This window comes from Citrus clementina, unplaced genomic scaffold (genome assembly GCF_000493195.1).
Source record: "Citrus clementina cultivar Clemenules unplaced genomic scaffold, Citrus_clementina_v1.0 scaffold_9, whole genome shotgun sequence".
Classification (NCBI taxonomy): domain Eukaryota; kingdom Viridiplantae; phylum Streptophyta; class Magnoliopsida; order Sapindales; family Rutaceae; genus Citrus; species Citrus x clementina.
The window spans coordinates 25,865,423-25,880,728 of NW_006261964.1; the positions used below are offsets into that span (position 1 = coordinate 25,865,423).

At 33.2% G+C, this 15,306-nt stretch overlaps 2 protein-coding genes across 2 annotated transcripts; one reads left to right on the top strand and one right to left on the bottom strand.

Annotated features, from left to right (window-relative positions):
- Positions 1–3,060: 3,060 nt before the first annotated feature.
- On the bottom strand, positions 3,061–3,755 carry LOC18031245 (blue copper protein). The gene is made up of 2 exons (XM_006421447.2): positions 3,580–3,755; positions 3,061–3,470 (listed from the first exon to the last, which is right to left on the bottom strand). Exons 1-2 carry the CDS (start codon positions 3,737–3,739, stop codon positions 3,061–3,063), a joined length of 570 nt encoding a protein of 189 aa, XP_006421510.1. The 5' UTR covers positions 3,740–3,755.
- Positions 3,756–10,049: 6,294 nt separating this feature from the next.
- LOC18031840 (flavanone 3-dioxygenase 3) lies at positions 10,050–11,899 on the top strand. Its single transcript, XM_006421448.1, has 3 exons — positions 10,050–10,283; positions 10,581–10,828; positions 11,323–11,899. The coding sequence occupies exons 1-3, from the start codon at positions 10,050–10,052 to the stop codon at positions 11,897–11,899; spliced, it is 1,059 nt and encodes a 352-aa protein (XP_006421511.1).
- The last annotated feature ends 3,407 nt before the right edge of the window (positions 11,900–15,306 follow it).

Sequence of the window (15,306 nt, forward strand, 5' to 3'; positions counted from 1 at the left end):
CAAATTGAGCTATTTTTATTAATTAAGTGCTTGTTTATGTGTGTCATTTCATAATTAGAAATTGAGATCTTGAAAAAAAAAAACTTAATGATATAATAAATGGTCATTATGACCGAAAAAGCTTAATTTGATAATAAGATATTGGAAAGAGTCGATGACGTACATGTATCTATGGTATTGGTATCTCTCAAATTTATGTACACGTTATTTGTTGATGAAGATATATATATTTTTTAAGGTATATCTTGTAGACTCGGACCTTGTGTATTGTGTTTCGTGTTGTCCCTTCCTTTTTGTCCTTGTAATAATAGTGCATTTGTAAATTAATCTTAATGTTACCATCTTTTGTATTGCTATATTATTTTATTGTATATGTAAATTGTAAAGAAGAAAGTTCTTGTATTGACAAATAAGAAAAATAAGCGTAACAAAGTATCGTCATCTACCAACAAAGTGTTGGCTCCACTGGCAATGGAGTCCTCTTAAGTGGCTTGATTGTGTTTGCTCCCCAGTTCGAGTCGCAGGGAAATCGTCTTTGTTGGGAGAACTTGTGCCTCTCGATTCGAGCGGGGACTTCTAGTCTGGGTTGTGGTACGGATTTAAAGGTGCTTCCCACAGTTGGGGCATTCCCCAGAATACCTCGTGGTCAAAAAAAAAAAAAAAAGTATCGTCATCTCATAATGATACAAGTATTTAACACCAAAACATTTAAAATTAATAAGAAGAATAGGTGGAGGATTTCAAAATTTGCACAAAGCTTATCGAAGCACACATACAAGACAAGAGAAACGAAACGACGATCAAGAAAGCCATAAGGGAATATCGAAAACCACCAATATTTTTTTTTTCAATATTTAAAGAAGAGGTAAAACGTAGGTAAAGTATAAATTTATATTTATATTTTTTTATTTTTTTAAAGATTTAAATTTAAATAATTAATAAAAACCATCAACTTGTTTAAACATTCATTCGCAATCGAAAACTATCTAACTTGTTTGAACATTCATTTACGGGGGCAACTATCATTTTCATAATTAATAGAACCGGGCATAAAAATATATAGAAAAAAAATTATGTGACACATTGACAAGTTGATAATGATTATGACAAAAACAAAGGTCAATGTAAGCGCAATTCTAATCGTGCAAGTTATTCGGCGCAATTCATTAAAGAAACAAGAGATTTCTCCGAAAAACCAAAGTAAATTATGAAAGCTATGACAAACTGAAATGATCACGAAGGATTAAAGATAAGATGATGATGATGAAAAATGACTTGGAGACGGAAAATGGATGGACGTTTCTAGTAAACCATCAAAATCCAATTAGGTGGACAACTTACTAGAAATTCAATTACTCAAAGACAAAAAAGACCATACAAATCAGAAAAATAGCGGACCCAATTAGAAATTTGAGACAGGCTTCCAACACCCCCTCAGTTATCTTTTTAAAACTCATTTTCTAATTATATTCCGTTTAATATAAATAAATACTCTCTCTCTTTAAATTAACAATCTTTCTAATTGAGTCTTTTAACTTTTATATCATAATAAAATACAAATATAATTATAACTATCTAATTGAGTCTTTAATTTTTAGCGATTTTTTTTTTCACTCTAAAAATTCTTTTGCAGTCGACAGCAATAAAAAAAAATTAAGGTCTTCTTAGTTCTTACCTCATCATTCACATAAATAATTCTATTGGTGATAAATTTTTTAAGTTATGTTATCTTTGTCCTTTTCTTCAAGCGTTCTCTCTTCACAAAACTCTGAAATACTAACTTCCCGATAATAAATATAATTAATTAAAAAAATAAAGAAAAAGATAAATGAATTATTTTAAATTTTAGTAAACTAATTGAATACATGAGTCTCGTAAATTAAAACAATTAAAATAATAGATTGATGATAAATTTGAAGAGTATGAAAAAAAAAAAAAAGAAGAGAAGGTGCTAGCAAAAGAGATGGAAGGGAGTGAAATTATAAATGGTTTCATTATATTTGTGTTAAAAGTACTCCTAAGAAGTTTGATTGTTCTATCTGACCAATATCGGCCCACATTTATTATCATATGGAAAATTTTTGCCCCAAAAGGAAGAGTTTGGCCCAAAAAGAAAAGTTAGGCCCGTCAAAATTCCTATCAGAAACCTCTCACTTTAATTAGGATTTTATCTTTCATCAAATTGAGTTCTAATTATACCACCAACACACATCGCTCATGAAAATGAGAAATTAAATCACCTTTATTTGATCAACTTTTGTTCAAACATGAATGGTTCCTACGAAATAAAAGGAATTCAAATAAAATTCTTGAACATGTTCCAGAAGGCAAGCAGTTCGTTTTTTATGTATGAAATTAATAGATTGTAGATGGTTATTGATTATTTTGGTAGATGTGAGTGGTGAAGATTTGCCATGAATGATTGATATTGATTCCCATTATTGTCAAGATTGAACTTCAGATGATGTGAGGCTTATGTTTGTAAAATGAATGATTTTATAATTGCACTATTCAAAATACTTTCAACACTCGTATTTTAATTTTTTATTTATTATAAAAGTACCTATAATATATTTGACATTTAATTACAATTTAATATATCTAAACACATAAGATTATAATTTTGGACTCCCATCAAACACACTCCTATATTTATGATAATTCTTTATTTAAAACCCTAAAACTTGCTTCTTCGCGTCAATGAAAAAATCATTTGCCTGGATTGGAAATTGTTCACGGAACATGTATGATTTTTTTTTTTTGGGGGGGGGGGGGGGGTTCTTGGGGACACACATTACGTTCAATTGTTGTAATACAGAAAGAATACCCAAAAAAGCAATTATAAGAACGATGAAATTTTATATATAAGAATTTATAGCTCAAATATTTTGGAATAAGTATTAGGAAAAAAAGAAAAAGAAAAAGGATCTCTGGACTGCAACTGCTCATCAGATACTAAAAAATTAATTTAGCAGCAGTTCAATGTCTTTTAGAACGAGAAACAAGCTTTGTATATATTAGAAATCGTAACCATATAGTGGTTTATAAACAAACATACACTCAAGCTTGCACCATCCACAATAAATAAGAAGCCATAAAACTCACAAAAGCAACAACAACAGAATTGCTTCCACCATAACTAGAGATCCCAGATGAAGTTGGAATATTAGCCGAAGGCTTATTGCTCTTTGAAGAAGGCTGTACAGGAAGAGGAGTACCGGTGGCCGATGGCTGTGCTTGAGGCGACCCAATTGGTGAAGCCACTTCATCTGCAGGAACATGCACATGAAGCTTCATTCCTCCAAAGCAATATAACCTGTTACCGCTGACGAAATACCGGTCACCGGGAGCCGATAACGTAACAGTCGTGTTCCCGTTTGAATATGTTTTCAGGGGATTGCTTATGTTGCAAGTGTCAAAATTTTGCTTTGTTACCTCCGTCACACTGTTGGATGCTGAGTACGAGAACACTAGAGAGAGAGGGAAAAAAAAAAAGAACAATATTTATCAACCCTTCATCGCAATTAAAGTTTGATTTACACATGTAAGTTTAATTTCATAAGGGGTGAAGGGACTTACCCAAAACGTCACCGACTTTAAATACTTTGTCGTCTGGCCATGTATCGAGGTTAGAGCTAATATCCCAGCCAGAAGTATCACCCACAAAATATTGTGCGGCATGGCTTGTTAATGCAATTGAAAGAACAGCAAGAAGATGAAGAAGAAGCAGCTTAGCCATTGTGAGAGACTGAACGAAAATTATATGAGAGCTAGGAAGAATTAGTTGATGTCATGTAATATATATGTGAAGGTTGCTTATGATTCAGATGACCTAACTTTAAATTAGTAAATAACTTGTGTCTGTGGTATTTTTATTTGTTGTATTTATAATTGTTTTATTCTTTATAAACATTTATTGAGTGGGGGAATGCACAAAATCACCAGTTTAATAATAATACTAATAATAATATAGTTATTTTCTAGTGCAAGTGTCCTCATTTTTCTTATGCGGACACACTGTTAAATTGTGTAGCATAATAGAGTCAGTTTTTAATGCTTTTAAACCACACAGTTTTATAATATCTTGAAAATTAACTCTATTAATCTCACAACTTAACAGTGTGTCTATATTAAAAAAAAAATAAAGGCACCCATACTTACTAATGATGATAATTCTCTAGTAAATACATAATTATTTTAACAAAATGAGAATGTTCTCATTAGAAAAAGACTCTTTAAAAATACTGATGAAACTCAAAAATAAAAAGAAATAATTTAAACATAATATATTAATTATTTTTATTTTTATCATTTAACTACGTTCGAATGTGTTCACATAAAATATGACCATTTATAGAGCAAAATAACAACGGGCCTATTAATGAAAATTTAATAGTTATGTCAATATATTTAATTGTGCTTGCTGCATGTGATTTAATAATTCGTTGTATAATGTTTCTTGCAGAGGATATTGTAATCTTTGAAAGTCAAAATGAAGTTGGGAAGGAGAGAGGAGTTCAGCTCCCCTACCAACAGATGAACAAATTTCATTTTCACCCACCCTACCAACTTCATTTAATAGAATATTTAGAATATTTAAATCAATACATTCAAGAAATTGGTCGTGGGGCAACAAGACCTGTAAAAGGATGGTGGATCACCCACCGCAGTGTCCATAGTCCTCAAATTAAGAAGCTGTTCAATTTTGTCGTTGGCCGTGACTATCCAGAGAGATAACGTGACATCTATTTTCGTGAGGATACAATTTACTCAAATTTCTCTTACCCAAAAGCAAATTGTCCTTAAAAAAAATTGTAAATTAATCTTTTTCGTATATTGTCCTATCAAAGAATACTTTTTGTTGGGTCCTTACATGCATGGGTCGGGTTGTGAACCTCCGACATGTTAAGGTGGTACCCCAAGTAATAGAAGTATGCCATTTAGATATGTTATACCCTGTTTTGCGGATCACTAAGGCCGGGTAAGGAATCATAATACGGCTACAATCATTACATTATTTTCCGACCAAAACTACAAATAATCTTCACACATGTCATCTTTCGGAAATATTCTAAATATGACATAGATTTAAAGGAGTCTTTCTATAAAAGGTCACCCTGTCCACAAGGTAAGGTATTTTAGTTTTGATACATACTATAAGAACTAAAGACTCTCTCTCTCTCTTAAACCTTCTAAGTTGTTATTTCGCCAATCTGTGATCTCTGACTTAAGTATTGGAGGGTTCTCATTAGTAACAACACCGGCGCCCTTACGATTTGTTTGTTTTGCAAGTAAAGGAGCACTAATTTCAAGGGTCAAAATCTCTCTGATACAAGGACATCATTAGGACTCGATCTTGTTGAACCCAAACTTTACAATGTACGGAATTTTTGTGTCAACAAGATATGTCATCAAGATCTTTTTGTGGGACTCCCCATTTTTAGTGTGATATTTTTTAAATAAAAAATTAGTGGATCCTAAAATGAGATTCATTATATGTGACTAGTTGGATATACTATTTCAGCATGATAAGATGGTGCCCATACCAATATACATACTTCTCACATATATTTCACATCAATTTTTTTTTAAAATCGTTTTACTAAAATGTTGTGAAAAATTTAAATGAATTTAGAGAATTATCTGCACAAAAAAAAGCCTACTTAATTAATTTATTTCACTCATAACCTTATAATCTCATAACGTTGATTTTACTTGTAATTTGACTTTTTCATCCAATTTAATTCACATACAATAGTGTCATAAACACAACAAAATTCACATGACCATAATTTATGTTAACAAATACTACGACCAATTATTTAGTCTATTATATACTTTTCTTATTAATTGGTTAACATTTTATTTAAAGAAAATCTTTGTGTTCTACCAGTCCACACAGTGGTCGAACCAAGATTTAGGTTTAATGAGGTCTGAGCAAAGTAACTACAAATTCGAGGGGCCACAATCCAAAATCTACAAACTGAAAGGATCAAATGTATAGCCTAAATTTCAACTAAAAATGAAAAATCTTATTATCTTAATATCTTTTCTATTTCTCTATTTCTCTATTTTGTCGGCATGTATTGTATCCAAAAAAAATCTTCAAAGAAATAAGTTGGGGTATGGTTGCGTGCATGTCCTGAAACTGTTGATGTTTAAAAGCCGGCTTCTCAAGCTTCTCTCCACACATGCAATCTCATCACATCTGGATACACACACACACACACACACACACACACACACACACACACATACATACATACATTCATACATACATACATATATATTCAGGTGAGCATTCTCATTTTTTTTTAATGTGGATCATCATGTGATTTAATAAAGTTAGTGTTCAATTCACTAAAAAGTTATGTGGTTTAATAACATATTTGCATTGATTTTATTAAACCACATGGCTTAATAGTGTGTCTGCAGGCAAAAAAAAAAAAAAAAATGAAGGCACCTGCATGAGAAAATAACTATATATATGGGTACAATTCCAATACGTCCAGGAATCAATTCATCAACCCCTAAATCTTTTTTTTTTTTTTTTTGCTACACATGGTGGGCTCCACCATGTGCAGCTATTATTGGCCTTTGGATTTAGGGATGACAATGGGGAGGGTACATAGGGGAGGGCACTAATATCCCCGTACCCATCCTTGATATTTTGTGTATGTCCCTATTCCTATCAGAATTGCTTAAAGAATTATCATCCTCTCTTCGAATAATAAAAAAGGATCCCCAAGGACCCCCGATTCCCAAAAAACTCATAAATAACTAATACATTTTTAGTTTTTAAATTTGATTTAATTTATTGAAAAAATTTAAATAAGAGTAAAGTTTGACAATATATCTTGGTAAACTTTAGATGTTATAGTTTTACCTTTTGCTTTACTTCTTGTTTTATTAGATAAAAGTTAAAAATAAAAAAATTTTAGGCGAAGGCCTTTTGAATAAGACCTGATCAAATACTAATTTAGGATTCAAATTTGTTAGTTGGTATCGAAAATTTCATAGTATATTTGTATAAATATTTTGATATTTGTTGTTTATACTAATATTTAATATTTTATAATTTAGATTTTATTATTTTTTCATTATTATTTCTAAAAAATAAAATTAGAATTACAAATCCAATTGGGAAAGGGGATGGGGATTTAAGTTCATCCCTATCCCTTCCCTGAAAAAGAAATTGGGTGAAAAATAATTTTCATCCCTTTTTCGAATAAAAAATTAGGTATATAATCGTCCTCATACCCTCCTTAAATGGGGAAAATTCCCAAGGAGCCCGTCTCCATGAGGATTTCTACCATCTCTATTTAGATTTATATCCAAAGGACAATAAAAAGTGGGTTCCACCATATGTAACCAATAAATAATTCTCGGATGTTGTTCCAGCAAGGGAATCTTGGACCGGAATAGCACCCATGTCTATATATATATATATATTTGTTTTTTTGGTCTGTTAAATCATTTGGTATCCGAAAATCACATTGGGCTCCGATTAATTCAGATTCGAGTCGGGTAAGACCACTAGGGCGGCAAAGCTCTCTCATCAAGTATTTAACGTAGCTGCATTCACAAGTCTCGAACTGAGAACCTTAGTTAAGGTATAACAACTTCATGTCAGTTGATTTACGCGCTTGTTGGTACCCATATATATATATATATATATGTAAGAAGCAAACAACCGGATCCTTTTTCATACGTAACGATAAACACAAATCAGTTGGATCTCAGAAAGCCCTTCAATGAAGTTCATCGAACAATTTTTTATTTTATTGTAATTGACACACATATGCTTTTCTGTTGCTGCCAATTAATTAGCATATATGGGGGAAATAAAACATTGCAACCAGCCAACCACTGGCTAGCTCGAATTGTAATGGCAAAAGCATCGTACTTGGTCAGGTAGACGTCTGGATGTATGCACGTGGCTACAATCACAAAATGTTCTCAACTGGCCGAAAAGGATTCACCTGACCACCGCGTCTAATTTGCTGACGGTGCATGACTTCATCATCATCCCTAATGAATAATCGAATAGAGTGCTGCTAGATAGTTAGAAAAATGAGAGAAAACCGAGAGAAACAGCAGCACATGCTGCCGTTTTGCTTCCCTCTCTCGTTTCTCAGCTTTGTCTCTCTCTCTCTTCTCTTAGTACATACTTCTTTCTCTCAACTTTATTGATATTTAGTATTTTTGAATCGAATAAGATCACTTCATGATTACATTTCTTTTGTGAAGTAATTAGTGTTGTTATTCTTGGTGTGTCTACAATCAGTGGCGGATCTAGAAAAATAATTTATCGGGGGCTAAATTAGATAATAGTAAAATATGAAAAACTAAAATTTTGAACATATAAAATATTTGCTAATACATTTATAATTATTCTCTAAGCATTTTCATATTTTAAAATATTATACGATAGACTCATTATCAATATTATTAAATTTATTGTTTCCTGTATAAATAACCAAACTATCATTTATCCCATATGATTCCAAAGATGATTTTTCATGAGTTTCATTCCTGAAAACGTTCGCTCCAGTATTATTATAGAGACTGGAAGAATTAATCATATTTTTTAGAATAGAAAATATTTTGAGTGGTGGGCTATCATTATTTTTAATTAAAATATAAGTTTTTATAATTCTTAAAAGTTAAATTTTAAATTTTATGGGGGTTTATAATTTATAGTGATTATTTTAATAAATTTTTTATGGGAGCTAATTAAAAAACTAAAATATTTTTCTTTTTTAATTTTAGAAATTTTTTGTTTTTGCGAGTGGGGCTTGAGCCCCACTGGTCACATGCTAGATCCGCCCCTGTCTACAATACAGTTATGTAAGTTACAACACTCCTAGCCGCACGATGTACTATAATCATTCTCTGATTTTTTATTGTTACTGTGAAATGTGGATTCAAACAAGTTTGTATATGGATAAATAGAAGAGAGTTAGAAAATAAACTTAGAAATTGAATAAATAATTAAAAGAGTTCACATGTTAGGAGGAATTAAACTTGAGAACTTGTCTGTAATACTATTTTAGTAAAACTACTTGACCAAAAAACTTCATTTAAGTTGACAAATATATAGGAGCCTAACAAAAGTGTTAAACATAATGAATATCCATAATGAATTAGTATTTATTCAAAATACATGTTTACCGCATTATTGTAATAGTAACGCTAGACGTTCAAAAGCAACAATCTTGTAATTAAGAGAAAAATCACTGCCACCAATCATATGAATTGGCAAGTATTGATAAATTAATGGAAAGTTTTCACCCAATGAAATCTAAGTTTACCCAAATATTTTCCTTACTTCTTTCACATTCTTTTGATAAGAAAGATAAGTGCATGATTTTAAATCCTGTGTACATGTGTGAGCGGAAATTGAGTTACTGTTAAAGTTAAAAAATGAATGTAGACACAACGCATATCCCCTATCAAATACGATACAAGTTAAGGCATTACATGATATGTGGTCCATATTCAATCAGATATATACGGAAAAGTCAACAACTGATATCTCCCCCATAATCCTCGTTTTTTTCTCAATAAATATGTTGACTTGTTTCTTCTCCTGCCTCAAATTTTCGCCCTTCAGGAGGCCCCCATAAAGTTCCAATCTGTTTTCTACTGATATCTATTTTTAAAATATCCCATATGGTTTATTTAACTCGCATTACGTGTTTGGATTTACAATACAATATTGACGCTGCTCATATGGGACAGGGACATGCTTTTAGTCCACATTCAAGGCGGAGCGTCCGCAGTATCTTAGCAGCTTTGTCATAGAAGTATCTTTTCCTTCCATGACATAATGTTTCTAAAATTTTCTGGCCTGTATCGTTATAGCTAGCCCCAGTACATGGTATTGATAAAATTATGAAACAATTATATATCAACTATCATTACCCAGCTGCCCGTGCCTATATATATTCACTAGCCACAGCAGTATGCCTCATATCATAATCTTTTTTATTGTAGCACAAAGTTAATCAATTTAGTTATCCGGCAACACACTTAAGGGATTTGAAATGGAAAAGGAGGAGAGTTCAAGCTCATTTTCAACAGGGAAGAGTGCACAGGAGGGGGCATTGCCATATGTGCCGGATTGTTATGTAATCCCATCTTCACATCGCCCAGATATGGCACCTGAGGCTGCGTATGTGCCAATTATTGATTTTGGTAGATTGAACGAGGGCAGGGAACAGCGATCAATGGTCATCAAAGAAATTGGTAATGCTTGTTCCCGGCTGGGCTTCTTTCAAGTAAGTGTCGTCCCTTGGCAGCAAATAATAAAGCTTCATTTTTGTTTTTTTTTTCCCGAAAGACTTGGATGGGTAGTATGAGAAACCTCGTCCAATAAACAGCAACCCTGCCCCTTAATAAATTATTACCCGAATTTCAGTGATTGCTGCCATAAAAACCATTCATAAGCAGCCGAGTTACTTCTAGAGTAACGACAAGTGAATATTCTTGAAGCAGTACGTTCTAGCTAGTCCTACATGTAAAATTAACATAACGATGCTTTCTAAAATTAATCTAACTGCATTTTATCCATTCAGATTGTGAATCATGGAATCTGCCAATCGATACTGGATGGAGCGCTTTCGACGGCGTTTGATTTTTTCAAGTTACCGAGTGAAGAGAAGATGAAGTTCATGTCTGGTGACGTACACAGGCCGGTGAGATATTCAACAAGCCTAAAAGATGGGATTGACGAGATCCAGTTTTGGAGGGTCATCCTCAAGCATTATGCCCATCCCCTTGATCACTGGATTGATTTTTGGCCCAAGAATCCACCTAACTATAGGTGCGTGCACACTGCATCTTCCTAGCTTACTGTTTTTTGTGCTTATGTTTAAAAAAAGAAAAAGAAAAAGAAACCTACTGAAATAGCCATTATGCTTATCTTCTGTGTCCTTTTCTAGCAATTCTTGCGGCTATAATGGGCATGAAGTGTGCAGCGGTTGCAAATGTCGTTACCTTCATTGTAAAATTAAAAGTAATAAAAGTACCTGACATCTTAGCAATTGTATGAAAATAGGATTGATGTTGAATGAAAATGGATAACTCAATGTTGTCATGAAATGTCTAACATATGCGATGACGTCGGTCCTAGTAAACACACACACACATGTGTGTGTGTGTGTATAAAATTTATTAGTCTTCGATTGTCACGTTTCATGACTTCAGTTAAATATCAAATATGCACATGCTGATGATATAGCAGGATGTCATCTCACAACTTTTTTCTTGTCTCTTCTTCAATAATATTTGTTTACTTAAAAATGTGTTTTCATTCAGGGAAAACATGGGCAAATATTGCACTGAAGAGAGGAAACTAGCTTTGGAGCTAATGAGTGCAATTACCGAGAGCCTTGGATTAGGTCCAAAATATTTAGTCAACAAAATGGACGAAGGAATGCAAGTAATGGCTGTCAATTGTTACCCGCCGTGCCCACAACCCGACATCTCACTAGGGTTGCCGCCTCACTCTGATTACACTTGCCTAACCATCGTTCTTCAGAGCTCACCGGGCCTCGAAATCTTGGATACAGAAGATGGATCATGGAAAATGGTTCCTAAGATGCAGAGTGCCCTACAAGTTCATGTAGGCGACCATCTTGAGGTGCTAAGCAACGGAAGATACAAGAGCGTTGTTCATAGGGCTATCTTGAATCGCGGAAGCACTCGAATATCCCTCGCGAGCCTGCATAGTTTGGGGATGGATGAGAAGATGGAGACAGCGAAAGAGCTTGTGGATGAGAAAAATCCTAAGGGATACAAAGAGAGCAGCTTCAGAGACTTTCTGAATTTTCTTTCCAAGAATGACCTTGCAGAAGGGAAAAGTTTCATCGATACGCTGAAGATTAAGAATTAGACTTTCTGAGTTTTGACTCGTAGGATGTGAAGTTTGCTTGCCTAGCTCTTTTTATTTCATTTTATTTTCTTTTATTGACTATATTGTCAAGGGTTATTATCATATAATTACCTTAAAGAATTGTAATAGATTAAATGACTATAAGAAGTATTATATTACTGCTGTATTTTTCCAAAACTTATTATTTTACTACATTTTTGTTAGTATTGTTAATTGACTAGTTAATTGACTTGTGAACTACTAACTTTGCCCTTTAATGAAATTTTTTGTAAACAAAAATAACATATAAAGCATTACAATATTATATAAATTTAAAAATGTTCCCTATATATAAGCCTATGAATTTAATACTTGATACCTTTATTTATATGGTTTTCTTTCAATGCAAAAATTAGTAGTTTATTAGTCCATTAGCTTGTACAACTATTGGTATTGGTAGAAATATAGTAAAATAATAAGATTTGTGGATATAGTAGTAAAATAATCAATTACAATACTTTTTCTAGTCATTTGATGTTTTGTGATTCTTAGAGCAGTCAAATGATAATAATCCTATTATCAAGTTTCTTCCTTCATTTTCTAGCTTAAGAAGGCCTCTTGGTTTAAAGAGTAATGTTAGGCATTCAAGTATTTGAATCCTAATTAATGTGACATCCATCTATAGAACGATATAATAAAATAATAAGTACTTTTATATTTACTGTCCAATGGGTGATTGATATATAATATTAGGATTGAAGTTGTGACTTAAAGATTAGGATCCCTAACATTTTTGTTTGTAATATGTTCTATAACTAATTATATATAATTTGACTGATGAAATTAAAATTGGATTACACTTATTGGTACATCGGTTAATTATAGAACCACACATGGATTCAACTTTCATTTTGTAGGGATTTAACAGCATCGTTTCATGAGGAGACTATATGAGTCTATAAAATGCTTTCTTAATTAAATGTATAGGTCAGGGGGTTGTTGTAGGGGGGTTAGGGATTATGTACCATCTGTGGTTTGCATCACTCGTTTAGAAAACTGTTAAGGCAGAGTATGTGTTCGATGAAATGAACATAGTGCTCGACGAAGTGCCTCAATGAACATCTCATTTCGAATCCATGTCAGCATGGACTCGTGTGCATCAGATCAATGATCATGTTGAGGTGTGAATAAGGAATGATGGTGACGTGTCTAGTGATAGTAAGCAATAATCAAAGCATACCCTGGAGCGTATGGAGATAAAGACAAATATGTGTGTGTGTGTGTGTGTAGCGTGTGAGACTGTACAATGTACATGTCCTTGCAAAGGGCAGTCCACCACCATCTTAGAACAAATAAATAATGGCCATTGCCCATTAGATGTTTAGACAGTGGTAGTTGGTATAATGATGATCCAGGGCATCAACTCATCGCAGATCTAATTAGTCATTGTTAGATCATGTAATATAGTGTGAGTCTACTTGTGTATGAGTTTGATTCGATATTATATAAAAATTTATGTGTCTAATTTATACTTAAAAGTAAACTCACGAATTGAAGATTACCCAAGCTTTATATATTTTTGTAGTATCTGTTGAGTACATAAAGGCACCAAGTCAGCCATGCTACTGTTTCCGCCCCGGCACGGACCATTTCAGCTAAGCGGTACGAGCAGAACACGGGGGCAAACATGAGCCGATCAGAGATGGTGCGACCAGGGGAACATACCGACCAGAAGTATATGCCGAGCCAATACTCATCCCCAGGAAAACGGGAACACGATCCCACAAGATCGCGGTAGTTGCGCTTCTCCCAGAACGGTTGAAGGACACACGAGATCCACGTTTGCCCACAATGTAACAGTTAGAGCTCCATGAGGGGCTACCACCACCCGAAAAAGGAGGGATAAGGGGCAAACGGAAAACGTGGGACAAAGGGCGGCTATAAAAGAGAAAGAGATCGAAGAAGAAAGGGACAGAAAAATTGAGAGAGGGGAAACGCTGCCAAATTGCAACCAGATTAATTCCTTACAGATTTTGAACAAACTTCGTGAATCCAAATTATATTATTTTCCCGTAAACACCTTGTGCTAACTTAGGCATCGGAGGGTTTACGCCGGCAAAACCACCGGCGTCTCTGATCCATTTTTGGTGAACGCAGGTCTAGTGAGAGAAAGGAGGGTGGTCCCGGCCTTAGTGGTTCGAGCAACAGTCGATAACTTAAGCGTTGGTGAAAGGATCTGGTCGGTTTAAGGACGAGCAGATTTCAGCATCAATAGTATCCCTAATGATATTATTCCATTTTAATTAGTTTGATAGGTAAAACTTTTCTATTGATACAAATTTTTTTTGTTCAACTCCCTCAAATAGATGTAGAAGAAATTTATATTAGTTTTCAATTATGTTACTTTTCAAAATAACAAAAATAACCATCTCATAAATATTGATCCATCAAATAATAATTGCAGATGTATATATTTTCTCTATGGAGATCTTAGTTCCAGGATTTATTATCAAAATAAAGTTAGGAATAAATTTTCCCTTATACATTGATTTGAAAACTGATTTTGAGAGGTTATGAGAGATACTTTATGAAAAATTAAGAGAAGAATAGGTAGCATAATTTAGATAAAAGAATACAAAAATTTCTTTATTAAATTCTACAACCTGTTTACATATATATAGACACACACACACACCAGAAATTATGATTTTCTTTCAAAGCAAATCTAAAGTTTCTGCAAAGATTGGAATCCACTCCTCCCGTCCAAGTTACTTTTCCTTTTAAATATTAAAGTATCCAAACAACCAATCGTATGCCCTAGATAACTGAACAATGCCTCATGCCTTCATCCCATAGCTCATCTACGATAACAGATAGTCAAATGAAATTTCTCTCTCTTTCAATTTGGTCAGAATACTACTAACAATTGCTCAAGCCACCAGAATCCACGCCTGTTTTTTCAAACCCAAAAACAGTTGCGCTAATAATAATTAATACCAGCAGTCTTTTTGTTATTCAAGCATTTCAACCCCCCAAAATCCTCGGCATTTTTCGATAAGTTCGTGCTCTGTAAACACGGAAGATATATATTTGTAATTTTATTATGTTGCCCTTAATAATTAAAGTTTCATAGAGTTAAATTTTGTCCTCCAGTGTTAAATTTTAAGTCTGATAAATGTTCGTTTAGTCTTTATATTTAAAAAGATACCTTAAACATCCCAGCTGTAAACATGTTATATCTTATTCTTACTTTTTTTTTTCTTTTACAACCTTACAATAATATTCTTGAGGATCTTAGTGGAAAAAATGATAATTAATTAATATGATGATGACATTTTCATTCAGGTTGTGAATCATGGAATTTGGCAAACAGTAATGGGTGAAGTTCTTTACTCTGCAATGGAGTTCTTTAATTTACCATCTGAAGA